A 26625-nucleotide genomic window follows, 5' to 3' on the forward strand; every position below is an offset into this window, starting at 1 on the left:
GCCTTCCCCAATAGGAAGTCCCAGCATGTTTTATAGGCATGAAATGAAATTAAGCCCCTCCCTCCAAATTAAGGCCTATATTAAAACATGCAAAATGGGGGAGAATGGTGGGGGGCTTGCTGTTAGGAAGTACTTTTGTTGCACACCCGGATATAGTGCTGCCTGCGTTGACCCCGATACAAAATGCCCCACCAACGCCGAGGTCAACATCCAAGCTGCCACCTGCCTGCCCAAAGATTCAAGGGGGGGGGGAATTAAGTCACCCCCGAAAAGACTGGCTAGTCATTTTTTCAGGGCTCAAAAAAAAATAAGACCCGGCCTTATTATATGAGAAACATGGTATTTTGTTGGAGAATATGAATTATGATACACCCAGAGGGGTGGGGGAAGCCAGAGTCAAGGGTGAGAGTGAATTATGTGTCCAGAATCGGCTACACACAGGTCATACCGACATGTTAGCTCCTAATAAATCCTTTGAAGTTTTTGAAGCTTCACTTGAAGATCATGCTTTAATAAAGGCCACTGCTGGAATCTTGACAGTATCACTAAGAACTATTACGTGAGTATCTCTGCATCCAGGGATAAAAGCAACTTTTGTAAAAAGAACTTTTATCAGTCCTAATAAGTAGCTGTCCACATGGTCCCATCCAATGCTGACCATCTGATCCCTGTAGACAGCCAATGCAGAGTAAATAAAGGAACTTTACAGAGAGGAAGCAGCTGGTATACTGCCTCTATTCTTACATTTCACCTCATCAGTTTCTTTTCTTTAAAAAGAAAAAAAAAGCCAGCTGGTATTGTATAAGGATATGAGGTGGGCGTTGGGGGAGAGGCAGAAAACCCTTGAAAGATATATAAATCGTGGAAATAGAGAAGATTATGGAGTCTGAGAGTGACGCTATTGATGTTACTTAGTTGGGTGGTGAAACATCTGCAAACAAAAAACAAAGATCAGAAAGCACCAAGGAGCCCACAGTTCAACCCTGTAGTACAAATAGTCTCTTCTATTGAAAGAGAAGATTCTTTGGAATGGTTGATTATGTGCCATCCAGTCAGTGCTTGCTCTTCATAATCGTATAAACTTTCTGCATAATTATCTATTCCAAGCCTAATGATGCTCCCATTTGTCACTGTAATTGAATCCACTCATCTTGCTGCCTGCTGTTCTCTTCCTCTCTTTTGTTCCCAGCATTATAGATTTCTCAAGGGAGATGGATTTCCAAAATATGATAATTTGAGCCTAGTTATTTGTGACTCGAGAATTCCAGATTGATTATTTCTGAAAAAAATATATCCAGAATATAGATCCATTTGTCTGTTTTCTTGGTTGTACATTACACTAGTTGGAGTCTTCTCCAACACCAACATTCAAAAGCATTAATGCTATTTCTATTCTGTTTTAAAGTACAAGTTTCACTCCTATAGAATGTTAAATGGACCATTAGTTGCATGATTCTGATCTTTGTGGAAATAGATACACCATGGCATCTGGATATTTCCCCAAGTTCTTCATTGTTACACTACCAAGTATTAATCTTCAGCATATTTCTTGACTTCTGTTTTTTTTTAAATGCTGATAGTTGATCTTAAAACAGAGACTATACCCACCAGTGCCTCCCTAATTCTAAGCCTGGTTGCGATACCTGTTATCGTTCATTTGGCTTTTTTAATATATTTAATTATAGCACATTTTTCAGTTTGCTCTTTGAATAATATTATTGGAGTTTCCAGATTATTTTCATTTTCAGTTATCAGGATATTCAGTTATAAATATAAGCCACTGAATGTTATTTTTTCTTTTCCTTTTCTTTGTCTCCTCTTTTGTAGGTATGTGTGTATACACGTATGTGTGTGTATCTATATCTATCTCCAACTATCTATCTATCTATCTATCTATCTATCTATCTATCTATCTATCTATCTATCTATCATCTCTCTCTCTCTCTCTCCACACACACATACAGTATACACATAAAACCGCTCCCTTTTTATGACCTGTAATCCCTTAATTTGGGGTAGAGTCAGGGTGACTGGATGGAGCTGAGCATTTACTGGCCAAATGCCCTTCCTGATGCCATGTGGAGTTTGCAGTAGATATTTTTTTTCTTTGCTTCTAGGACAGAAATATCTGCTGCTATCTAAAACTGAATTCACAACCCTGCAGGTGGCAGGTGAGCATCTTCACCATAAGGTCACCATGCTACTCAATAGACTCACACACACATATATTTTCCATATTTCATCTGCAACGTTTTGTTTTTCTTAAAGTTTGTCACATTTTACTGTGACTCATCCAATCTGACATCTGCTCTTCCTAAGATGTCCCTGCTTTGACTATTTTGCCATTCTACGAAGTTTTTTCTGCTATCTTGGCAGAATATTTTTAGAACTTACAAGATCCTGAATTAGGACATGACAGAGTTCAAGAAGGTATAAAATTCAAGTTTGTATCTGAGGTGAGAATCATTTCCTCTAGTCTATAGAAGAGTTGTCCTAACACATATTGTATGTAAATTTTCACTCTTTGACAAATTATGACAGGGGAATTTTGAAAATATTACTAACCACATTTTATGTGTCTCATTCAAACAATTTTGCAGGAATCAAGATACTAATTTCTATTTTTGACTTTCCTGCTTTATCTGATTATTCATCTGTAATATATTTCAGTAAATTAAAAGGGACAGATTGAAACAGTTCAATGAAGTGTGTACTGGGGATTAATCCTATTGGAATTGTCCATCTCAAAATCTTATTTGTCCAATGAATAAAATAATTATTGTGGTTCTAATTGGACCAATTTTTTACTCAAATAGTTCCCTGTCATTTCCTTTGTGTGAACCTGTATATTATTGGCAGAAGCCCTACATAATCCAGATGTCATGCCCCTGGTGGAGACTGACTCTGAGGGAGAGGAGGAACAGCCAATAGGGAGTGGAAGTGTGGCTCCAGAGGTGGTGGAGGAGGCTGGGGAAGGGCAGAGGCTGGCTGAGCAGTCAGAGGAGGACCCAGGCCCATCCCCATCCATCCTAGGGCACGCAGGGAGGAGAAGATCAGGGAAAAATGTGGTCTATTCAGGAGGAAAGGGCCATGATCCTCTTCATGGGTTGCAGGTGTGAGATCTGCATAAGAGTTTGGACCTGCATGCTCATAAACGCTGGAGACATATTAGTGTTTTATTCCTGGATGAGGTTTATCCAGACTATACCTGGTTATCTTCTTGAAGTTTGTAATTAATTCTCCTGGTCTGTCGTGAAACTTTCTTCAGTGCAGTTGTTTTTGGTTTTTGCTTCATTATTGGCTCTTTGAATTTGAACTGTATTTCTATCATTTGGAATGTTATTTTGAAAATAGTTTAATCTTCAACTGTGAACAATTAAACAATGAAGCCAAGTTGAAGGCATTAAAGGACCTTTATTTACGTTTTGGTTTTGGTTATATTTTTGATACACTCCAGGTCATCACACCAGATATAATAATATGCTGTTATTGGGCATTATGACACAAACTTTACTATCTGTTACAATAGCCCAAATTACTGTAAAATAATAATTTATTCAAAATCTTGCCATAATTGTTCAAATTCATAAAATTTTAGTGTCCCCAAACAAAGAAAAGTGAGATTTGGGGCAAGAATACCTAAATCTCATGAGAAGTAAAAAGAAATAGCTAATACTATTGCTAGCTGACAATATGTGGTATTTCACATATCAGAGCTACCCCTATTATTTCCAAAACTTGATCTGTGCCCTGCCCATTTTGATCTGTCAGTTTTTCTATTAAGCATTTCAATGAAAAGATGTGTAATACTGGCAAAACTGTTGTTTTAAATAAGGAAAGGAAAATAAAATTATTCAAAGTGTCATTTGGGTACCTTGTTTGCCTTTGGGTCTGGCTTAAAGTATTGCTCAGCGATTGCATAATCAAGCTCTTGATTGACTGAATTCTTCATCACCAATCAAACACTGCTGCCCAGGTGAATGCCCACCATGATCTGATCTAATGACATTGTTCCTTCCCCAATATTGTGGACTTGGAGGAGGGCAGGAGAAGTGTTCACATCCTCAGCTACAACTTCTAGAATAAAAAGTCAAAGTACAATAGATGCCAACTGACGTACACACAGGTATGACTCATTCCTCATTCTCTAATTAATTACATCAGAAAGTGTGGCTGCTTATGAGTCACTAATAAAAGTTTGCCCACAATGAATAAGATCATTATGAAATGTCAAAACATCAAATGGTCTTAGAATAGGGGGGATGAACTGTGGTTGGTTGGTGGAAAAAAAGCAATGTGTGGATATTTCTCCAGACACATGGTTTTCTAATTCACTTGGGAGGTTATCTTACCTCTTCTCTTCCTGTCTGCCTCCATGCCTTTCTGAACCCAAGATATTGCCACAGAAACAAATTTCAGGTCATCTATTAAGGCATTATCAAGACATATTACACATTCACTACTATGTGAATGCTAAAATATTTCCAGTGCACTGACAAGATGACCCATGAATGAATAAACAATATTTCATTGCAAGACAGATTGACTGATGAATTTTAGTTACAACAGTTGCAGGAACTGCCAGGAATTATTAAGTAGCAGTAGAAGAAATTTAAAAAGAATAGAAATACATATTTTTCTTCCCATCCCTATTTCTGGAAGACCTTTTCTAAGATATCTCCAGTTGCTTGCCCTGTCTCCTTCTCTGGTAGTATAATATGAGGAGAAACAGAATGCCAAAAGATTTTTTAATGAATTCCTCAGCTTGTTAAACAGATTTTCTTCCTGGACTGATATAGCCTTTTTCAGAACCTGCTTTCCAGATGGTCTGGATTACAACTCCCATGAGCCACAACCACTATAGGTAATGAATAATGAAAATTGTAGAATACATATTTTAGAGAAAACCTTTCTGGGGGACAGATTATTTTAGAGAGGCTTCCCTAACATGACTCCAGCTTGAATTGTGGCTTCCTGTTTCCACACTTATGAGATTTAAGAATAATCATGCATCTATTTATTTTCATAATCTTTTAAATAGCTTCTCTTAATCATCACACTCTGCAGGTGCCACAAGTACAATTCCTGCTCTATATCAAGCAGACTATTCTTGGGGAGCTTTAAGTCTTCTTCGGTGGATTCTCCAAGTTATCATTATCATACTTCTAGTAAGTGTACTTGGTTCCAAATATTTCTTTTTTCCCCCTTTTGTTCCCCCCACCCCAAATAACATTTAATTCATCCTAAATAGAGGCCATGCCAAATAATTCTCTATGGATTTTCAGCATTTTGCTAAGAACTTAATAAGAATATGATGGATCAGTAACACTGAATTTTTATTACGTGACCATGGGGATGTTCCACTGATCATAAGTGTAAAAAACAATCATAAATCCTTTATATAAGTTGTAACTTTGAATGGTCACTTGAGGACTACCTGTATCAATCTAAAAGTCATAACTGACACCTAATAGAAATGCTAAGGAAAAAAAATTCTCATTATTGCAACCAAGATATCAGGTTAAAGAAAGTTGGTCGGAAGTCAGTTGATGTGGAATTGATTTCAGTCAGCTCTATGTACTTGTCTAGATAGCTTCTTTTTTTTTTTTAATACCCAAGGTTGTGATATAAAAATAAACCAAGTGTAATTTCTAAGGTTCACAGGCAGATCAACAACATCATTTCATTTCAGGTTTCTGTCACATCCTATTTTTCACCGCTAATAAGAACAACTCAATTTGACACAGTTTTTCTTTTACCTGGCTAACAGCTAGAAAAAAGGTGGACTCTACGGATGATATAAAGATGAAAAATAACTGATATCACTGAACAGATACAAATGATTTGCACAAGTCGAGATTTGGCATGGCTAGAAAGAATGATGTATTACTTCAAGAGGTATTTAGCAAGCTTAAGAAGAAGGGGAAAGAACATTCTTGATCAAGTTGTCATCATGTTGGTTCTTTTTTTCTTTTTCTTTTCTCCCCCAGATTTATGTCTTTATTTGCAAATAGCATTATAGAGCACTATTAAATTTGCCCAGTATAAAACATCTTTTATTTGCACACTGAGAATCTGGTGTCATTTTGCATACAACTACCATGCAGTATTGCTATATGCAACTCTGTCTCACTCTATTATTAAGTGTTGCACCTTATGATTCTTGACTCTTAATGAATGTATTTTTCTTTTTATGTACGTTGAGAGCATATGCACCAAAGACAAGTTCCTTGTGTGTCCAATCACACTTGGCCAATAAAGAATTCTATCTATTATATTCTCTACAGAAAGAGACTGGAATGACAGAATCAGAGAATGGGGTGGTACCTCCATATAGGCACTAGGTTAAATAGAACACCAAATTTTGAAAATGAGTTTTGTTTATGGGTGGGTCAGAAAGATCAGTTGCAAGGTTTGCTTAAGGTCTTGGTTGCTGGAAAAATAATCTAGCACAGTGTTTTTCAAACTTGGCAATTTTGTGATCAATTCCCAGACTTCAGCCAGGCTAGGAGAATTCTCGTACTCTGTCCAGTCCCAAATCTGGTTTCAAGAGAAAATACCATGATTAAGGGGAGCAAAAGAACACATTCCTCAACAGCTAGCAGCACCTGACCAACAAACTAAATTGTAATCAGGGTCACCTTGTGACAACATCCCCTGTTAGAGTGAGCTGTTTAGTTCTTCCATTCAAAGTATAGCAATTATTTATAAAATTGAACTTCAACATCTAAATCAGCTCATGCAAAAGTTATGCTAATCTGTGTCCTCTACTGACCTCTGTTAAATCTATTTCCATTTTTCTAATGTCTCCTCAGAGCACAGAGATACACAAAGAAGCTTAAATTCAGATCTTCTACCATTTTGCCCAGGAGTGTGACTTTGGGCTAAAGGAAAGTCTCACAACTTCTGCTTAAAAGTCAGTATATTTTGCCAGAGTATAGAACCATTCTTTTTTTTATATTTTTGCTTTCAGGGTAAATGATTAGCAACATGGGAACAAGTTCTAGATTTTTTTGCCCATTTTTCTCTGTTTCAGATATATATCTGAATATATATATCTATATATCTATCTGAATATCTATATCTATATCTATATATCTATATATATACACACACACATATACATATATACATATACATATACATATACATACATACATACATATATTCATATTCATCTCCTTTTCATTCTAGTTCTTCATCTCTGAATTTCAGCAGTGTGATCTTGGAAAGCTCCAGAGGCTGTAAAAATTGAGGATGGGAATGCATCAGTTGCTTAGAACCTACTTTAATCCACTGAGACCAAATTAATTTTCTTACTTTATTATTACTACTTTTTGAAGATTTAATTTGGGGGTGTTTTTAATATACACACTTTCTTTCTATCTCCTAAGCAACATATGTGCAGTCCCTGACTTCTGCAAAATGATTTCCATTGATTGCCATGGAAGCAAACTCTGAGTCAGTTACTTTTTGATCCCCAACAGATTCTCAGTCTGTTCCAGTTATTTAATTTTATAAATGGAATTATTATCTACATTTCTCTAAAAATATTATATTCTTTAGGAAAGTGTATGCACACTAAGAAAAATTATAATTCTATAATATATATTTCCACATTGGGTAGAAATGGTACTAAATAACATATAGTTGTAAGCATTCAAGGCCACAGGCATTTAAAAAATATCATCTTCCTAGTTAAGAATACTGTATGAAATTGTAGTGTGGAAGAAAGATCTAACTCAACATGAAATAAATGTTTCACAGCCTCTCTTTTTCATTTGTAAATGCTACACCTACTTATGCTGAGTAAGAATTTATTCTATAGATATGAATGTGAAAATAGTGTGAGCAAATGAGTGAATAAAAGAAGGTAAGTGTGAATAAACTTATAGTGTAGAGATGGCTGAAATGAGAAAGTATGAGAAATACTGGTCTTTATAATTAAAGATGAGAAAGCCATGATTTTAAGCTGGAAGTGTACAACTAATAAGTTATAGCAGTGCCTTGGCCAAGAAAGCCCAACAGGAGATGGAAGACCCAAGACCAAGAGGTCTAGAATAACAATCAAAAAGGTTTTTTTCACAGATTGTGCATAAGAAATTAACAATTGAGCTTGGTCTGGCAAGCAAAGAAAAGCAAAGGTCCTGCAACTATAGTATACTGGAGGATACTACCAAAAAGGCACTGCGAATGACTTTGGGGGAAAGTGTATGGCCATCAAGAGGTTGGGCAGGCAAGTCTTACCAAAAAAGAGCTATGTTGGTGACCCACAGAAGAGTTCCAGGGCAGAGAGAAGCTGCAGACTGCTGAACAGAAAAGTTGAAAAAGTTTCTTGGGAGAGGATGATAAGAGAATTATCTGATAATTCTGTGGCTGGGGTTTTCTATAGTGGCTAGGGTTTTGGTGCCATTGAAGTCGATGCTATGACCTGTTGCTTTCATGTGTTGGACCAGTGAGGAAGTATGTTCCAGCTTTTTTACTGCATTTTTTGTTCATCCAGGTGGGTACTTATTCTTCTACTGGTCTGTCCAATGTATGTTGGACATGTATATTAGCCACTATAGAAAACCCCAGTTACAGAATTATCAGAGAAGCCATAGAGATTGAAAAAAGACCTGAAAGCATGAATAGAAGAGATGACTCCACCAGACTGTCAATTATTTGGAAGCCTGCACTCACAAACAAAAAAATCTCCACACCACAAGCCAGGCAAATACCTGGGCACAAACAGACCCCTCCCCCAATACCTCCAGCTCAAACACACCCCAGCCAGGCACCCAGATGAAACCTAGCTTCCTAATAAATGATAGCCATCCGTTTACTCGGAGTCAAGCTGCACTAAAAGCCTCCAATACAGGAAACACAATGTTGCCAGCCAAACAAGACAAAAACAAAGCTACAAAACAGACAGAAGATATTAGAAACACCAATCAAGCAGAACATAGCAAACTCCAAGACAAATAAACATAGACCAAGACTCCCAACCAATCAGGACGAAGAAAAAAACCATTCTGGCACAGCAGTAGGCTAGCCCCAAATTTAAAACAGAAATGGCTGTGAAAGTCTGACTCACAGACGAACACAATACAGAAGCCTGATGATGGCAGATGAGATTCTGCCGAAACGTAGCTACAACTTTAAAAGCACAACTATAATGACGTGGGAAAACACCTGAACAATGCTGAATACTGAATATATATGTTCTATATATGCAAGCAAGCGCTAAATCTTTTCAATCTTAGTTGAGAAAATTCTTGTGCATAGGCTTTAAGCAGTAAATGAGTTGAATTGGATCTTCATGTATGAACCTAATCTTTTGCACCTGATAAAAATTCACAAATCTATATAACTAGAAGGAGCTATTTATTTAATCAAATCTAACTTTTCCTTTATTCAAAAATGCTAATTAAAATATCCACAACTTTTGCTTTAACACATGTGTCTATAGAAGGACAGCTAGTTTCCTAGATCAGTAGTTCTCAATCTTCTGGTCCATGGACCTCGGGGGTGGGGGGGCACAATGTCATCACAAGGAATCCATGAAGGCTTGAAGAAATGTTATGATTTAAATTTTGAGTTAAGTCTTCAGAGTCCATAGCCATGAACTGTGGCCACAAAAGGTACTTAAATGGTGAAGAAAAGGTTGAGAACCACTACCGTAGATCATTAGTTCCACTACTAAATTGCTGTTAATATTTTTTCTAACTTTCAAATGGATTCAATTTACCTTACACTAAGTTAACCCCTCAACATAAAACCAAAGGAAAACATTATTTGGAATTTTCTTGTAACATCTTATCAGGAGTTTGAAAAGTGATATCATTTCCCTAAACATATACTCCAATCTTATCCTCTTAAAGTTAAGCATGTCTTGTTTGTTATGTGTTTTCATAGGGCTTATTTTTGGAATCTCTTATTGACCTTGGTTTCGGTCTCCCTGAATTCTTCTTAAAGTGAGTGTTCCACAATAATTCATCATAGTTGAGGAAAGTACTTAAGGTCTCAAAGCAGTATAATTATAAACTATTACTTCCTCCAGTTTAAAAACTATAATTCTGTTGATGCCGCTTAAAATTGTGTTTACTTTGGGGGCAGCCACACTACATGCTGACTCAATTGCAGTCAGCATGAGGATTTCAAGGATCTTTTTTTCAAAAGAACTGCTACATTAGTAAATCAGGTATTCCCCATCCTAAAGCTGTGTATTTGGTGTTTATTTCCTAAATGAAGTACAGGTAGTCCTTGACTTATGACCACAGTTGAGCCCCAAATTTCTGTTGCTAAGTGAGTTTGGTTAAGTGAGTTTGCCTCATTTTATGACATTTCTTGCCACAGTTATTCAGTCTATCACTGCAGTTGACAAGTTAGTAACCTGGTTGTGAAACGAATCTGGGTTCCCCCCTAGCTTATCAGAAGATTGCAACAGGGGATCACATGAGGGATTGCACATGATCACAATGCAACGGTCATAAATATGAACTAGTTGCCAAATGCCTGAATTTTGATCACGTGATTATGGGGATGCTGCAAAGGTTGGAATTGTGAAAAATGGTCAGAAGTCTCTTTTTTTCCAGTGCTGTTGTAAGTTTGAATGGTCACTAAATGAACTGTTGCAAGTTGAGGACTTGCCTCTTTTCCTGTTTTCTGAAGATCATTCTGAATTATCATTTTTTTCTTCTAAATATTAGCCTCCTCTCCCCATTTCATCAATCTTAAAATCCATTTGTTCTGAATAGTATTTTAGGTATGATTTAATTTGGATTCTTATAGCCAACAATCTAATTGGTCATTTTCAAATCTATGATGGTATGATTCAAGTCAGTAACACAAATATTCAGAATTCTAACGCTGAAACCTCCTATTCAACCTCCCTCTCCAGTTTTGAAGAGCTGTTGATGAACCTTCTTTGAGTATCACTTTTGCATCAGTTATGAGATCATTGAATTATATCATTTCATTCATATTTAACAGTTTAACAACTCTTCTATCAACAGTTACTGTCTTCTATTAGATCAGCAACTTCATTTATTAGTAGCTGGAAGTTCCTTATAGTTTTTTTTTTTAACTGAAAAGAAAAAGAAAGATGAAGTTGTGATTTCTGGGTTTGAAGATTAATAAATAGTTTATAGAAAGATGGGAATTATGTAACCTTAGAAAGGGAGGTGTTATATATACATTTATAACTATTGTCAAAAATATTGTAGGCAGCTTCTTTATTATCTTTTCTATTTTCTTTCTTACTTATTCATTATTTTTTCTTATTTTCTTTGTTTCTGTTCTATCATAATGTATCTACCCTGCTATTTTTTTAAAAATAAAAAATATTTTAAAGAATTAGCCTACTAGACTTGTTCCTGGATAATCCATGCTGATACAGTAACAGTTACCACATTTTCAATATACTTGCAGATCAGTGTTTTAATTGAATGTTCTGAATTTATATATTTCTGTCACGTAGAAGTATAATACTGTATAATATATAGTGGCTGATCATCAGGGAAATACTACTTCAGATACTTTTGTGTGTTTTTGTGACTGGACCACCACCTGAACAGCCAGGGCTTGGACTAGGACATCCAAGGTCATTTCCAATTATGATATTCTATGTTCCAAGTCAGCAGTTAGACCTTGTTCTTAGAATTTTAGATAAGATTTGGATAGAATATATTCAAGTGTTGGCTTTCTTCTTTATAACAATAATCTTAGATTACGTAGATAAATTGGCTTCAAATACTAACAAGTTATAGTGATTTATACCAAATTGTTGTAAGAAGGATAAATTCAAAAGATTACTGGCATTCATGAGACCTGAAACAACAATCTTTCTACAGGTAATTGCAACCCTTTCGTTTAAGAGACAAACTGGCCCTTATTTATAATTTTAAACATGTAGGTAAATTGCATCAGTTGTAATGCTCCATATAATTGTTGAAATTGAGTGGAAATAAAGCGGCAGACCTGCATGAAAATACACTGCAAAGATTTTGAACAGTTCCCAAATATCTTTTGATTTGAGACTCCTGGCATGAAAAAGTGTGCTGTGCAAGGTCAAAATAATGCCCAAGGCTTTTCATTTTGGATCTTAGTTTTCACACTCTGCAGTTTCCAATTTATCTGAGGAGTTAATGTATTTTTGGCTCTTGGAGTTTTATCTCTCTCTCTTATTCTTGATCAGAACTTTTTTGAACCATTCTGCAGTATCTTATTTCTTTTTATTGCAGTCTACCATTTTCAGGAAATTTCCTGAGTATATTATTTCCCAGTGTCTTGTGTTCCTATTGCAAGAAAAGAATCAACTCTTAAGTATGTGAAATATCTGAGCACTTTCTTAATACATACCTCTAAAAACTGTTTGTGGCTAGAAATACAGTTATGTTACCTTGTATAAAAAAAATACTTTCAGGAATAAATTGTTTCAGTAAACATTTAATGATTGCAACTAACACATAAACAAATAAATAAATTCTTCCATTTTTAAAAGTACAACCTATCACAACCTTTCCAATACCAGTATTTTAAGAAAAGCACTCCTCTCTTCAAAACTAGCACATTTTATTACCAAGATATAATAAAACAAAGAACCAATCATATAATCACCTCTGAATTCAGTGGATGAATGGAATTGAATTATGAAGCAATACCTACTTATTCATTTCATTTGAATGCTGCCTGACTCCAGCATGCCCTTTATGGAATCAGCTTAAGACACTTTCTAGTCAGAGAAAAGTTCCCTGAAGATGGGCTCCAACACAAGCCCGAAGCTTGGAAGATTAAACCTCTGATCCTGGCGACCAAGAAGGAATTGTTTGAAGCCCACCTAATGATCAAATTGAAAAGAGCCACTGCTGAACTAAAGACATGGCAGTCTTTAAAAAAGATTTCCACAGTAAATCTTATTTATGAGCAGGGTTTAATATTTGACAAGTCGCTTAATTCAAGCTTAATTCAACTTCAGATTTTTTTTTAAAAAGTCTTTACCATTTTGCTAATGATGACAGAGAGGAAGCGTTTAATGGTATCCCAGGCAAAAGCAAAGAAAGCAATGTCCATGTTACTGATAGATTCAGAAGATCACAGATAATCCTTCACATCAAATAAAATTACCCATGTTATTTAATATGAAAAATATGGATGGAAAAAATGTGACATGATTAAAATTGTAATCTGGGAAAACTAATCATTCTGTTTAAACAGACTGGCTTCATTATTTATGTGATAACATTTCATGCACAGAGGAAAATGTTCTATAGTAATGGAATATTTTCACTGCAGCATCAAAAAGCTGCTAGATTCCACCACCTGCTTTGCATCTGAATAACTTGACCTCAACCTGTGGAGTTCTACATGAGTAGAGGAACTAGCAGCCATTGGGCTGAAGTATAGTATAACAGTGCCATCTAAGGGCCAAGACAACATTTGTTCTGTAAAACTGTCAATAGAAGAATCAAATCCTGCTGCCTCAACGATTAGGCACTCTCCCTTGCATTTCATTTTATACCTTACTGCTAACCATTTCTCTCTTTATATGACTCTGTATGTGCAGGTTTACATACAGACAAAAATATATTCCTCCCAATTCAGGACAAAGGAAATTAAATTACTAGACCAGCAAAACGCTGTGGACATAGTATACTAAGACTTCAGCAAGGCATTTGACAAAGTAGATTGCAACTTACTTCCTGAAGACAAGGGCCTGGAGACAAAAACATATGAAGAATGGTTGCAAGAATTAGATATTTCTTCTAGAGAAAAGAAGTAGGGGAGACATGATAGTAGTATGCCAAAATTTGAGGGGCTGCCACAAAAAAACAGGAGATCAATTTATTTTCCAAAGGACCAGAGGGCAGGACAAGAAACAGTGGAAGAACCTGGAACTCAGGACAAACTTCCTATCAGTGAAGACAATTAACCTGTGGAGGAGCTTGTCTTCAGAAGTTGTAGGTGTTTCACCCCTGGAGATTTTTAAGAAAACACTGGACATCCACCTATCTGAAATGTAGCAGGGAGTTGGACTAGAAGACCTGCAAGGTAGCTTCCAGCTCTATTCTGATTATTGATTACAATGTTTCAACCAACTGAAGAATTCCATAAAATTGACATCATAGATTTATAGACATCACAAGTCTACTAAAGTTGTGTTACATTGTGAGACATTGTTACCCAATAGAAACTAAAGCAGAGTGGGGTGGGATGCAGTGATGGATTCAAAAATTTTTACTACTGGTTCTGTGGGGGTGGCTTGGTGGGCGTGGCTTGGCTTGGTAGGTGTGGCTTGGTGGGTGTGGCAGGGGAAGGATACTGCAAAATCTCCATTCCCACCCCACCCCACTGACCAGTCAGAGGTGGTATTCCAAACTACTCAAAATTTCCGCTACCGGTTCTCCGAACTACTCAACATTTCTGCTACCGGTTCTCCAGAACTAGTCAGAACTTGCTGAATACCACTTCTGGTGGGGTGGGGTTTTTTGGGGGGAGTACAATAAATGTATTGAATTAATCAAATGCTTTTCTGAGGAAACCCAGACCCAAAGTATTGTTAATTTTCTTGTTATTATGTTATTACCAAATTTCCCCTTACTTAAAATGAATGTCACATACCATTATTTCAGAACTGGGCTAGCCTAAGAAAAGGGAAAGATATTTCATTCAGCATTTTTTGGTCTTAGGATTCCACTTTTAGTTTCTGTAGTTCTGTTGCTATGGCTTAAGGGCTCTATGCAGTGTTTCCAACTAAATTTAATATTCCATAACCAACTTTCACCATCATCACATGGAGGAAATTCTAATATTACATGATATTAATAAACTTCAGAAATAGCTGAAAATGTGCACAATTTCTATTGCAAAACTGATTTAAAAGAAAAAAGTAAACAAAAAAGGCTGAACAGGTCTCTCTAGATTCTATGCTGATTTAAGTATGTTAATAGTGGAAAATTTTATATTTTTAGACTGTTATTAATATTATAATGTCTGTTCTGTAATAGGATTTAGATCAACTGTGTTTCATTAAACCAATTGTGTTTTCACAATTGAAGCCAAATATATAATCTCACCTTGCTTGCATTTATAATAAGGTAACAGAAACCATTATTTTCTTCCTAAAATGGCATCATAGAGCTTTCCAGATTTCTTAATTTTGATCTCCTTGAAACCACTTGCTGTGAGGAGCTTGCTATATTCTGCAGGTGACCGTTCTTTTCCTTCAGTGTGAACGAGCATATTTAGCGAATAGAGCTGGCTTTCCAATGGGCCACGTTTATCCTCATTCAGAAGAGTTTCAATTAGTAAAACACCACCACCTAATTGGAATATTAAAAAAAAATCATATCCAGTATTATCTTCCTTCATTACAGGTTTATAACTGTTTGGGACAAATTTTCTGCAACAGTTTATCCTGCATGTGAAGATGTTTAAGCACCAAGAAATTCCATACATGAAATAGTGTCATAGAAATATTTTTGACACACTCAAATGTATATTAAAATGTGTAACTGCATAATACACAGTCAGGATATTATCATGTACATACCAGTTTTGCAAGACTTTTGCACTTTTGTGAGAAGTTGTACACAATTCTCATCTGACCAGTCATGGAGGATCCTTGCTAAAATATACAGCTCAGCTTCCGGAAGAGGATCTTTAAAAAAATCCCCTGTTACAAAAATTGAAGGAAACAAATTCATTAGTAAATATTGATTTGCAGGATGAAGGCCTTTTTGGCATGTTTCCAACCCATACAATCTGGAGCTTTCTTTTGCCAATTGCAATACTTGCTGATGTCATTGATCCATCTTTTTATAGGTCTCTTTTGTGGACACTTTTTATCAAGTAAGATCTATTCCTGACTGCTGGTATACACACACACACACACACACACACACACACACACACGATAGATAGGTAGGTAGGTAGGTAGGTAGGCAGGTAGAAAGATAGATAGATAGATAGATAGATAGATAGATAGATAGATAGATAGATAGATGTAGATGTTATACACACACACACAAACACACACACATGAGCTAGAATGTAAGTAATTGGAACATTTGTCTTATTTATCTGAAATAACAGTTTTCTCTGTGGAAGAATTGTCAAGCTAAAGCAAAACCCCTGTGATTCTCAAGGTTGAATTATCTCTATTTGACTTTAGGAGTGAATGCCCATTGTCTAAATTTTAATATTCAGAAAGAATCATAGTAATTTTTAAATATTTATGTATTCAGATCGTTTAGTGAATTCAAATACATTTACTGAATTAAAATGAAATTGAGACTAAGAAAGTAAAAGGTTCACTTTTTAAAGTACTTTTCTAGAGCATCAAGGAACCTTGAATCCGAATGTGTGATGGTATGTGGTAATGACCTTGGGAGACAAGAGGAAGACCTGTTGCCTAAGCAACAGTTTTGTCTTCCAAAGTCATTCCCCCACCATCATAAAATGTCACATTCAATCTATGTGACTGAGGGAAAGACTTTTCCTTGTGTCCTGACTCCATTGACAAAATACCTCATGTTGTTTCTCTGCAGAGAAAGGAAATGCGTTGCACTCCCTGGAAGTAAAGAGAATGGACTAGGTGTCCATTTTTTGAACTTAGAAAGGAAATAAGCTGCTCTCAGGTTTCCTTCATTACCCTGTATTAGGGGCACAAGGGAATAAGAGGCAGTCATTTCCACCTAGGGCTCTGATCTCTGACTCAGAAAGCAATGCTCCTAACCTTATTCTATAGAGAAGAAAGTATTTCATAAGAAATGCCTTTCCTCTTTCTCCAAAATAACTACACCAACCTTCATAAAAATTGATCCGATGTTTTTCTAGAGATACAAAATGCTTCTTGGCTGTTTGAATTACTTTAGGAAGATCAAAAATAGTGACTGTGCAATCTGGATATAGTGAAACACATTCCTGGGCCAAAGCCCCAGCACCTCCTTTTGAAAGAAAATAAAATAAAAGATATTTTCAACCATACATAACAAATATTTTCTCAAATAGTTATTTTTGACCTTGGATGCAACAACTATCAGCAGAAGAGCACTAAATTGTACATGATTTGAAGTATTATTTCAGTATGAAGATTTTATGTGTAATTGTGTGTGTTTTTATATTTTAGAAAGAATTGCAGTTGTTGTTTTTGTTTTAAATTTAAGATAATGTTGTACTCTGTCTACCTGTGAAAAGATGGTGTTCCACAAAACAGAACATAACAAGATACTAATTTGCTGTTTTAGAGGATAAAGTTGTATCAGAAAGACTGAGTTTATGTTGAATATTTCATTGCTCGCAACTCAGACAAGCTGTAAAGTCAGCATCCACATTTTACTACTTTTATTAAGCCTATTATATACCTAAGAGATAAAGCTGTCCCCCAAAAAAAAAAAAAAAAGCAAAGGGCTAAATATTTTATGGTCTGTATTTTTAATCAGGATGAAAAGGAATTTACCACCAAGATCACAAATCATAGTGAACGGGGAGAGATCAAATGCAGCTATAACATCTCTGCCACATAGGCTCCAAATTGCATTCAATCCATACATGAATTTCAGCATTTCTTCTTCTGATCTAGATAGTAAAGATCATAAAAGCATTAGTGTCATGGAACAGAGCCACAAGAACAACTATTATAACATGCATAAATTTATTATTTTAATACTGTCGTTCTAATTAAACTCCTAGATATGCTTCAATGCTCAATGGAGAAACATCTCAGATTCACCATCAGATAGATTTGTCGAGTCTTCTGCATGACCTTTTTCAAGTGGAAGAATTCGTATGAATTGATTATTCCAATCTTTAATACCAATGAATGAGCTAGATTTTCCTCGAATGCAGGATTTTTCTTAAAAAGACAATATAGTTATGAATATTTGGTTCCTAAAAACTATAAAAACACACTATAAACTAACTTGATGATTATGTTGCATATCTGATATTTTAACGGATCTTAACAGCCTTATTTTCTATAAAAAGTATAGCATTTGAGTAAACAAGAAATAAACAATACAAGGGACTATAAAATTAACAAGGGGATTTAAAAAAAAAACATTTTATCATAGACAGTACCTGCAGTTTTCCTTTTAACATTATTGTTTGGAGCTTTACCTGTACAGAGCTTCAAAAACAGCTTTCGGTGAAATGCCAAACGCTCTCTCGTACTGATTCTTGCCTTCCCTTGGGGAGGAAAACAACATCTTTGGATGTCTGGCAGCTTTTCAAGAGTCAGTTAAAATTATGTAGTTCTATTGACCTTCAGAAAAAACTCTTGTGCTGTGCCAGGAATTTTTGAAATAGGGCTCTTATAGATCATACCGTTGCTTGAAGATAATGGATTGTATGCAAGTATATGTGGAGGGTTTTCCATTATTACACATAGCAATTTGCGGGGTCACATGATTTGACAATCACTGATGTACGTCAGTATGGAAAGTACATTGGGGACCAGATACTTGCAGTGGGATATCTCTGCTTCTTCTGAGTTAAGGTTTTATATGTTGTTTATATGGACCCTCATATGGTTCTCTGGAAGCAGGTTGCATTTTGGACACAAATAGATTTTCCTTCCCTGCTCCTCCAGGCAGAGATGCAAACATGTATTCATTCTGAAATCTCAAACTGGTTGAATAACCTGATTTAGATATTGCTGGGAAATATTGTTCCCAAGCGAAAATAAGGTGAGTCTCCTATGCACAGGACCATAAGTTGTGCTATTTTTTTTTTTGTTTAAGGCAGAAGAAAGCTCTTAGAAAAACAGGTGCCTTTTACACATGACTGCTGAAAAATAATGTTGGCAACTGCCAAGTTTATTCTTAATTAAGCCAAAGGGAATTATCCCATCACTCACTGAAACAGGTACTGATGAAGAGTATTTCTCTGGGATTCAAGAGTAAGAGCTACCTCCGTCAGTCATCTGTTCAGGAGTAATGGCACAATCTTAGTTTTTATTCTACTCCATCAACAGTTGCTCAAGTTGCTTTCTGCAGTGCATATAGTATGTGGACACAATTCTGTGCATCACTGGATCAAATTCAGACAAATATTAATCATGAATAGAAACTAACACTGCTACTCGTATAAGAAACTTGTATAAGAAACAAGTAGAGGATTTTTTAAATCCTTCTAATATTGCACATATGTTTCACTGTCCCACAGTTAATTAAAACCCAAGTGTATAGTCCCAAACAAACACATATGGGAACAAGCCATGTCATATACAGATGGAATTATAAGCAAGCAAGATATTTTAAGGAAGAGCTTAACTTTAAAAAATCCTACAATCATACAAATGTACCTTTGGCCTTCAAATAACTCAAGTTATGAATTGTGTGCATTACATTTACCTCCATCTAAGCTCAAATATATAGGAGATAAGCAATTTGTGGCCAGGCACTGAACTTTACAGTGATGAAATCTGAAGTTTGCATCTGTGCTGTTTCTGCAAGCTATTACTCTCTCTGGCTCTAGGGTGACAACATTTGCAGGTGCAAAAATACATTATCAAGCCAACCATATTTCAGAAATTGTCCATCTTTTCAAACACACACACACACACACACACATATTCTACTACATGCACTGTAGCTCAAGAGTGTTCAAGCCATGGTATTCTGTACCTTTTTTTTAAAAAAAAATGCAACTTTTGTATAAAACTAAAATAAAGCAAACATTCTCTTGTATTTCATAAAAGAGATTGTGATTTTAGTTTTGATTTTAAAAAAATTGTATAGATAGTGGAAGATTTCTTTCTATGCTTTCCTATTATTTCTCTCTCTCTCTCTCTCCCTCCTCTCCATATTAAAATTGTATCCTTCAAAGTAATCTTTATCTCCTTTCTGTTAAAACAAAAAACAAAACAAAGGCACTGATGTCAATAAAGCCATTCATTTCTCACTAACTAAAAAAACTTGATCTCATTTTTTGTTTTCCTTCAACATTAACAACACATGCTTATGTGCCAGACCCTCATTGTCAATTGTCTTAAGATTTTCTCTGCAAACTATGTTATTAAGACCAGTGATGTTAACAGGGGTTTCCTATGCACCATCATTAAGCTTGTCTTCTAAACTGTTAAGAATATGCTGGTTCTCCCACCTTGCATGTATGGTATTGAATAGAAAGAAGTAGCCTATAATAATTCTATATAGCACTTCTGCCTATGGAGATTCTCAGTCATTCAGGTCATGGTTGTAACAAAGTTGTTTGTTTTTCAAAAGGAAACTGGAGTTTTCTTTCCCTTGAAGAAGCTTCTTGGATGAGAAGTGAAATGTCTTCAAGGAAAACAAAATCCAGTTGCCATTTGAAAAAGCACTTTTGGGATAGCAGCCCTGTGTTAACAATGAATACTACAGTGCTTCCTCCTTTAGAATCAGCAGTAACTACATTTATTCAACCTTATTTTTTCTGAAGAGAATAGTCATACAAATGGGTAGGATCTGTTGTTTTTTTTTCATGGAGTTTTGACTGAATAAGAGTTCATATTGTCCATCTCACCTTACAGCCTCTGTCAAGTACTGCCAGCAAAGATAAATTGTTTTGGAGTAATACATGCAGGTATGATACTGAGACTTTGGACTTGATTTGGTGAGAAACTGTTCAGAGATTTCTGTGTTGCAATAAAAAGCTAAAAAGAAAATTATGGAACTGGAATAACACAGGCAAAAATATCAATCTTAACAGCAAGAGCTATGTAATCACACAATTCTGTTTCAGAATGAATTTTTATTGCATTCTCTCAACAGGGTCTTCTTTGGATCAAATAAAGAAACATCTGCTTGATATACTCATTAAGTGGCTATATTTATGATGGCCTTGATTAAGGTTTTCTTGATCATTTTGATTGTATAATTATATATGGCAAGGGGAAATTATAGGCAGTTATGAATTTCATATGGATCTCTAAAACTGCTGGAAGGTGCATGACAGAACAGGACCCAAAGGAACACTAAAAAGAAGCAAAATAAACTTTTCACATTTCTCAGCAGAAAGACTATGTCATCTCAATTTAGTGTGCCACAAGTGGTTTAGTAATTTGATATTTAAGAAACCCTGATTTTTGCTTTTATTAAACATTAAGAGAAATAGTCTAAATTTCATCTCTCCTTTATAGATCTAGATATTTACTCACTTATATTCTCTAGGCATGGGAGAAATTCAGCAATTAGTGACTCTCTACATATATGTAATCCTCATTTATATTAATTGGAAACAGAAATCCCATTAAGCAATGCAGTTATAAGTTGAAAAAAAAACATGTGACCGTATATACCACTTAGTGATGGCACTTCCAGCAGCCCCAGTTATCATTGCTAAGTGAGGACCTCATAGTTGCAACTTCCCATTGCCTTTGCATAATGTGACCATAGCTTGCTGCAATGTCATAATCATGAGCCAAGCACAGACTGCCTGGATCATGATCATGTGACCACAGGGAAACTGTGATGGCTGTTTGTACAAGGTCCACTTGTTCAGCACCATTGTAAATCTGAATGGTTACTGGAACACAAGTGAAGGCGAATTACTTACTGAACAAGTAATTAATTCCTAAACAAATGGCCAAATGCACCATCACAAACAGTTTTCTCAGGAGAAAGCTAGAGAATGTGGAGATGCCTTGCCCCAGCACATATTGTGTTCTTGAAGGCTGCCTCCTTTCCATAAATGACTTTCTTTTCCTATGAATATTCTCATGAACACCACCTTGGGAGTCCAGTGGATTACTCTTGCATGTTGTTGTCACAACAGGTTGAATGGCTTTTTATAGGGCATCTAAGATTCCCCACTGCAGACTTTGGAACCCATTGAATTATTGAATGGTGATAGTTTGCACTTATTATCTAGAATACTTTCAGCCTAGCCCTGTTACCTCCTTCTTTGTTCACTTCTACTTCCAGGAGCTTCAAACCCACACAGGCATCCAGCAGTATCTCCATTCCATGAAGGCTGCTTCCCAGATGTTCTGCGATGGCTTTGGATGACAACTTTTCTTCTGATTCTTGCAACAGATCAAACACACCCAACTCACAGGCAGTAAACATCACCTCAAAGTGGGGAAAAAGGAAATAACAGCATGAATGGAAAATAGGGACACACTGCTTGCCAGCAATGATTAAATCCAAAAGGCAAGAGAAGGAAGGATAATTAAATTCAAAGCAGCAAAATATGTCAGACCTTCAATCAGGTCTTAAACTACATTTGGTGGTGATGAATGCAAATGGGATTTCCCTATGGAGGCCAAGCTTATTTTGTGACATTGTAATGGGCCATTAAAACAGAAACCTTAATATATTAAAACCACCACTGCAAACAAAATATGATTTTTTCAACACGGGGGACTATATTTTTCTTTCTTGAAATGGGGCACTGAGATAATCAGCTAGATGTATACCAATATTTTCTTTTATTACACAGTAGTTACAAAATGATAAAAAAAAAAATGAAAGAAAAAAGGACAAGTACAAAAAATGGAAAGAAGGACATACGACTATATCAGCAGATAGCCAGAATCTGCAAAGATGAAGTCAAGATAGCAAAGGCTCAGAACGAACAAAGACTTGCAACAAAAGTCAAAGATAATAAAAAAAAGTTTCTTCCAACATATAAAAAACAAGAAAAAAATCAAGGAAACAGTCGGTCCACTAAAGAGAAGACGGCAAGGAAGTAACAGGCAATAGGGAGAAAGCAGAACTGCTTAACTCATTCTTTGCATCCGTCTTCACGCAAAAAGAAACTATAGCTCAACCCACCAAAAACGTAACTGTAAAAGACAGGCCAGAAATAAAAGTTAAAACAAGCAAAAAAATAGTAAGAGAACTCCTGTCTGATCTTGATGAAAACAAATCACCGGGGCTTGATGGATTACATCCCAGAGTTTTAAAGGAGCTGGCAGAGGTCATCTCAGAACCACTGCACTATATCTTTCAAAAATCCTGGAGCACCGGGGAACTACCAGAGGACTGGAAAAGAGCTGATGTGGTTCCCATCTTCAAAAAAAGAAGAAAAAAAACAGACCCAGGAAACTATAGACCAATCAGCCTAACATCAATACCCAGGAAGATACTGGAAAAGATAATGAAAAAAGAAGATCTGCCAACATCTAGAAACAAAGTAATAACTAGCAGTCAGCACAAGGTTGGTTAAGAACAGATCATGCCAAACCAAGCTTATTTCATTCTTCAACAAAGTGACTAAATAAGTAGACCAGCAAAATACTGTGAACATAATATATTTAGATTTCAGCAAGGCATTTGACAAAGTAGACCACAACCTACTTCTTAGTAAGCTAGAAAAAAGTGGAATAGATAGCACCACCACTAGATGGACTTGCAACTGGCTAGCAAACCATACTCAACGAGTACCTATTAAGTCTCATACTTAATGGGTCTAAGTCTACATGGAGGGAAGTAAGCAGTGGGGTGCCACAAGGTTCTGTCTTAGGCCCAGTACTCTTCAATATCTTCATAAACGACTTAGATGAGGGAATAGAAGGGGAACTTACAAAATTTGCAGATGATACTAAGCTGGTAGGAATAGCTAACACCCAAGAAGATAGGCTCAAGATCCAGATGGATCTTGACAGACTAGGACACTGGGCCATATCTAACAAAATGAAATTCAATGTAGAGAAAAGTAAAGTCCTACACTTAGGCAAGAAAAATCAAAAGTACACATATAGACTGGGTGAAACCAGGCTCAATAGCAGTAACTGTGAGAGGGATCTTGGAGTCTCAGTGGACAACCAGCTAAATATGAGTCAGCAGTGTGCAGCAGCAGCCAAAAAAGCTAATGCAATCCTAAATTGTATTAACAGAAGGATACAATCAAGATCAAGGGAAGTACTAATACCAATCTATAAAGCCTTAGTAAGACCACACCTAGAGTACTGCATCCAGTTTTGTTCACCACATTATAAAAAAGATGTTGAGACTCTAGAAAAAGTACTGAGAAGACTAACCAGGATGATTAGGGGACTGGAGACTAAGGTATATGATGAATGGTTACAGGAACTGGGCTTGGCTAGTCTAGTAAAGAGAAGGACCAGGAGAGACATGATAGCAGTCTTCCAATATTTGAGGGGCTGCCACAGAGAGGAAGGGGTCAAGCTATTTTCTAAAGCAATGGTTGCCAACTGGTGGCCCACGACCCACTGGTGGGCCATGAGAAAATTTGGTGGGCTGCAGAGAAATCTCACCCCCAGAGCACCCCCCCAAAAGCAATTAATCCAGGCTGCGCAGAAACACAAGGCTACGCCGCCCACATGGTCTGCGGAAACCCTCCCGCCCACTCACTCCTTACCTGGTAAACTTGCCTACTAAATTTCTATTTTTCCTTTTTCTGACCATCATCTGTTCTGCTGTGCTGGGAGATTTAGATTAACTAGGAAGCAGGAAATGGTTGGATTTCTTGCTTTCTAGCTAGTCTTTAGATCTTCGGCTCTGCTTTTAAGTATAGCCAAACTTCCCTTAGGACTGAAGGTTTGCTTGCAAGCAAATTCAGTGCAGACTCACGGCAAGCAAATTTGAGAGACTGAGCTAACCGATGGCAGATAGATAGATCACTGAATGATTCTGTGAGCAACTCAATCTGCCTGCCTGCTTTGCCTGATTTTGGGTAAAAGTTGCTCTTTTTTATAAAAAAATCAATATTTATATAAATATTTATAATATTTACATACAAGCTATGCCCAGCCAGTCACATGACCAAGCCACATCCACAAATTAGGCCACGCCCACAGAACCAGTTAGTGGTCCCTGAGGTCCAAAAGCTTGGCGAACCCTGTTCTAAAGCACCTGTAGACCAGACAAGCAATAATGGATGGAAACTGAACAAGGGGAGATTTAGCCTGGAAATAAGGAGAACCTTTCTGACAATGTGAACAATCAACCAATGGAACAGCTTGCTCTCGGAAGTTGTGGGAGCACCATCACTTGAGACTTTCAAGAAGAGATTGGACTGCTATTTGTCAGAAATGGTGTAGGGTTTCCCACTTGGGTGGAGGGTTGGACTAGATAACCTACAAGGTCCCTTCCAACTCTGATTATCTGTTATCTGTTAAATAAATAAAGCTGCTGGGCTGAAGAACTTTTGAAAAGCATGTTTAAAATGGTCAGGTTTTTCCAAGGTTTTGTAATAGCATATCAAGTTAGAATTCTCTTACATTATGCATTGTCCTTCTCTCTCCCCCTTCCCCTTCTATTTTCTACATGTAAATAAATAAGAAAAGTTGTGGAAAATCTGTGGTTATTTTTTACATTTTTACAGATAGTAAGAACTAGGTGTTCTTAATCCAAGAATCAAAACTCTTCATAATAATACAGTTCTGGGAGATATTTAGTCTTTGCTTCATTTTTCAGCTCCAGTTATTCATTCATTCATTCAGTCTGTCTATCATCTATCATCTCCAGAAATTATGGCTTTTCTTAATTCATGTATTTCAATTATGTTGATGCTGGCATTCCTTCAAGTGATATCCATTTCTACATTCTATCAATAATTGTTCGATTAAAATTAAAGCCATTACATTAGTGAGGGGAAACAAATCTCATGGGCATTATGTTTTCATTGATTGCATCATCAAGTCATTAATCTTGTGCCTTTTCTTAAATATTACAGCCAACTATTTTGGAAATTAATACATTAATTTAGGTTCTTAAATGCATTATTTAAGAACACCTTATCTTATCTTACCTTAGATACTAGAAATCCATTCTGGTACTGAATTAAGATGTGAGGATAGCTGAGTTCTTTTGCAGAGCTCATTCTTCTTCTGAGACAAACAAGAGAAATGCTTTTGTGCTCTTCATTTAAATAAACTCATTCTGGGTGATCCAGCTGAACTGAACACATGTGTTCTGTGCTTCCACAAATGTGCTGATGTAGGCTAATCTCCTAACAACATAGATTTATTTATCCAATTAAAATAGAGTACTTAGAAATCTCATAGGATAAGAGTTAAAAGAAAATACTGAATCATTCTTAAATACATAATTGTGTATTTAAACCTAATCATGCTTAAAAAAATTAAATTGAAATTGAAATTTAAAATGAGACAGGCTTATCCTGACATACGTTGCGTTCAGTAGGCTTACTCCAATTGTAAGTCAGGCTGTGACTTTTAATCTAATATATGGTTGTCTATTGTTGGTTAATATTTATGCGATTCCAATCACGCAATTACATTCTGCTTTATGTGCCATAGCAATATATTGTAAATATTTTAGTTTACATTAAAAAAAAACCTACTAAGACTAACAAAGATAACTTGGTCGTTTGATCAGTAATTGGACCAACTGGCATACATTACATAGGCAATATAAAAAAAGAGAACTGAGATGCAAAAGAGGAGAGGAGAGGACAGGGATGGGGAGGGAATAGGACGGGGGGAGGAGAGGAGAGGGGAGGGGAGGAAGGACCAGAAGACAATGGAATATTAATTTTATTTTGCAAGTTATCAGTAAAAATCAGACTTAACATAAAACAAAATTTTGTTGTAATTTTAAAATATAAACTGCATCATTGATTAAAATCAATACAAAAGGAGATGAAATTTAAATAGCAGCTGCTTCTTGTGGATATAGAGATAATCAGCTAAAAGGATTTACTAGAATCTTACATCAAAATAGTGAAGAGGATTAT

General features: G+C 36.1%; 1 protein-coding gene across 7 annotated transcripts; it reads right to left on the reverse strand.

Annotated features, from left to right (window-relative positions):
• Positions 1 to 773: 773 nt before the first annotated feature.
• ASMT (acetylserotonin O-methyltransferase) lies at positions 774 to 25839 on the reverse strand. 7 transcript variants are annotated; one of them, XM_087938396.1, is made up of 9 exons: positions 25678 to 25839; positions 21857 to 22031; positions 20485 to 20614; positions 18100 to 18168; positions 17441 to 17559; positions 16788 to 16928; positions 15533 to 15655; positions 15057 to 15302; positions 774 to 1279 (listed from the first exon to the last, which is right to left on the reverse strand). In XM_087938396.1, exons 1-8 carry the CDS (start codon positions 25747 to 25749, stop codon positions 15091 to 15093), a joined length of 1041 nt encoding a protein of 346 aa, XP_087794522.1. In that variant the 5' UTR covers positions 25750 to 25839; the 3' UTR covers positions 774 to 1279; positions 15057 to 15090. The 7 variants fall into 7 exon arrangements, with proteins under 7 accessions (XP_087794522.1, XP_087794527.1, XP_087794524.1 ...); XM_087938398.1 differs by lacking the exon at positions 774 to 1279 and adding an exon at positions 12541 to 12820; XM_087938401.1 differs by lacking the exon at positions 15057 to 15302.
• Between the last annotated feature and the right edge of the window lie 786 nt (positions 25840 to 26625).

The sequence above is a fragment of the Pseudonaja textilis genome, chromosome 8 (assembly GCF_049901715.1).
Source record: "Pseudonaja textilis isolate UNSWEBS1 chromosome 8, rPseTex1.2, whole genome shotgun sequence".
NCBI classification, from domain to species: domain Eukaryota; kingdom Metazoa; phylum Chordata; class Lepidosauria; order Squamata; family Elapidae; genus Pseudonaja; species Pseudonaja textilis.

What these genes read in the sequence shown, in the direction of transcription:
- ASMT (XM_087938396.1), bottom strand. Translation starts at nt 25,749, where the DNA reads ATGAGCTCTGCAAAAGAACTCAGCTATCCTCACATCTTAATTCAGTAC. An exon ending in ATGGATTTCTAGTATCTAAG is followed by an intron (nt 22,032 to 25,677) that starts GTAAGATAAGAT and finishes CCCCACTTTGAG; the next exon opens with GTGATGTTTACTGCCTGTGA. An exon ending in AGAAGTGAACAAAGAAGGAG is followed by an intron (nt 20,615 to 21,856) that starts GTAACAGGGCTA and finishes TTTTCTTTTTAG; the next exon opens with CTTTTTATTGCAACACAGAA.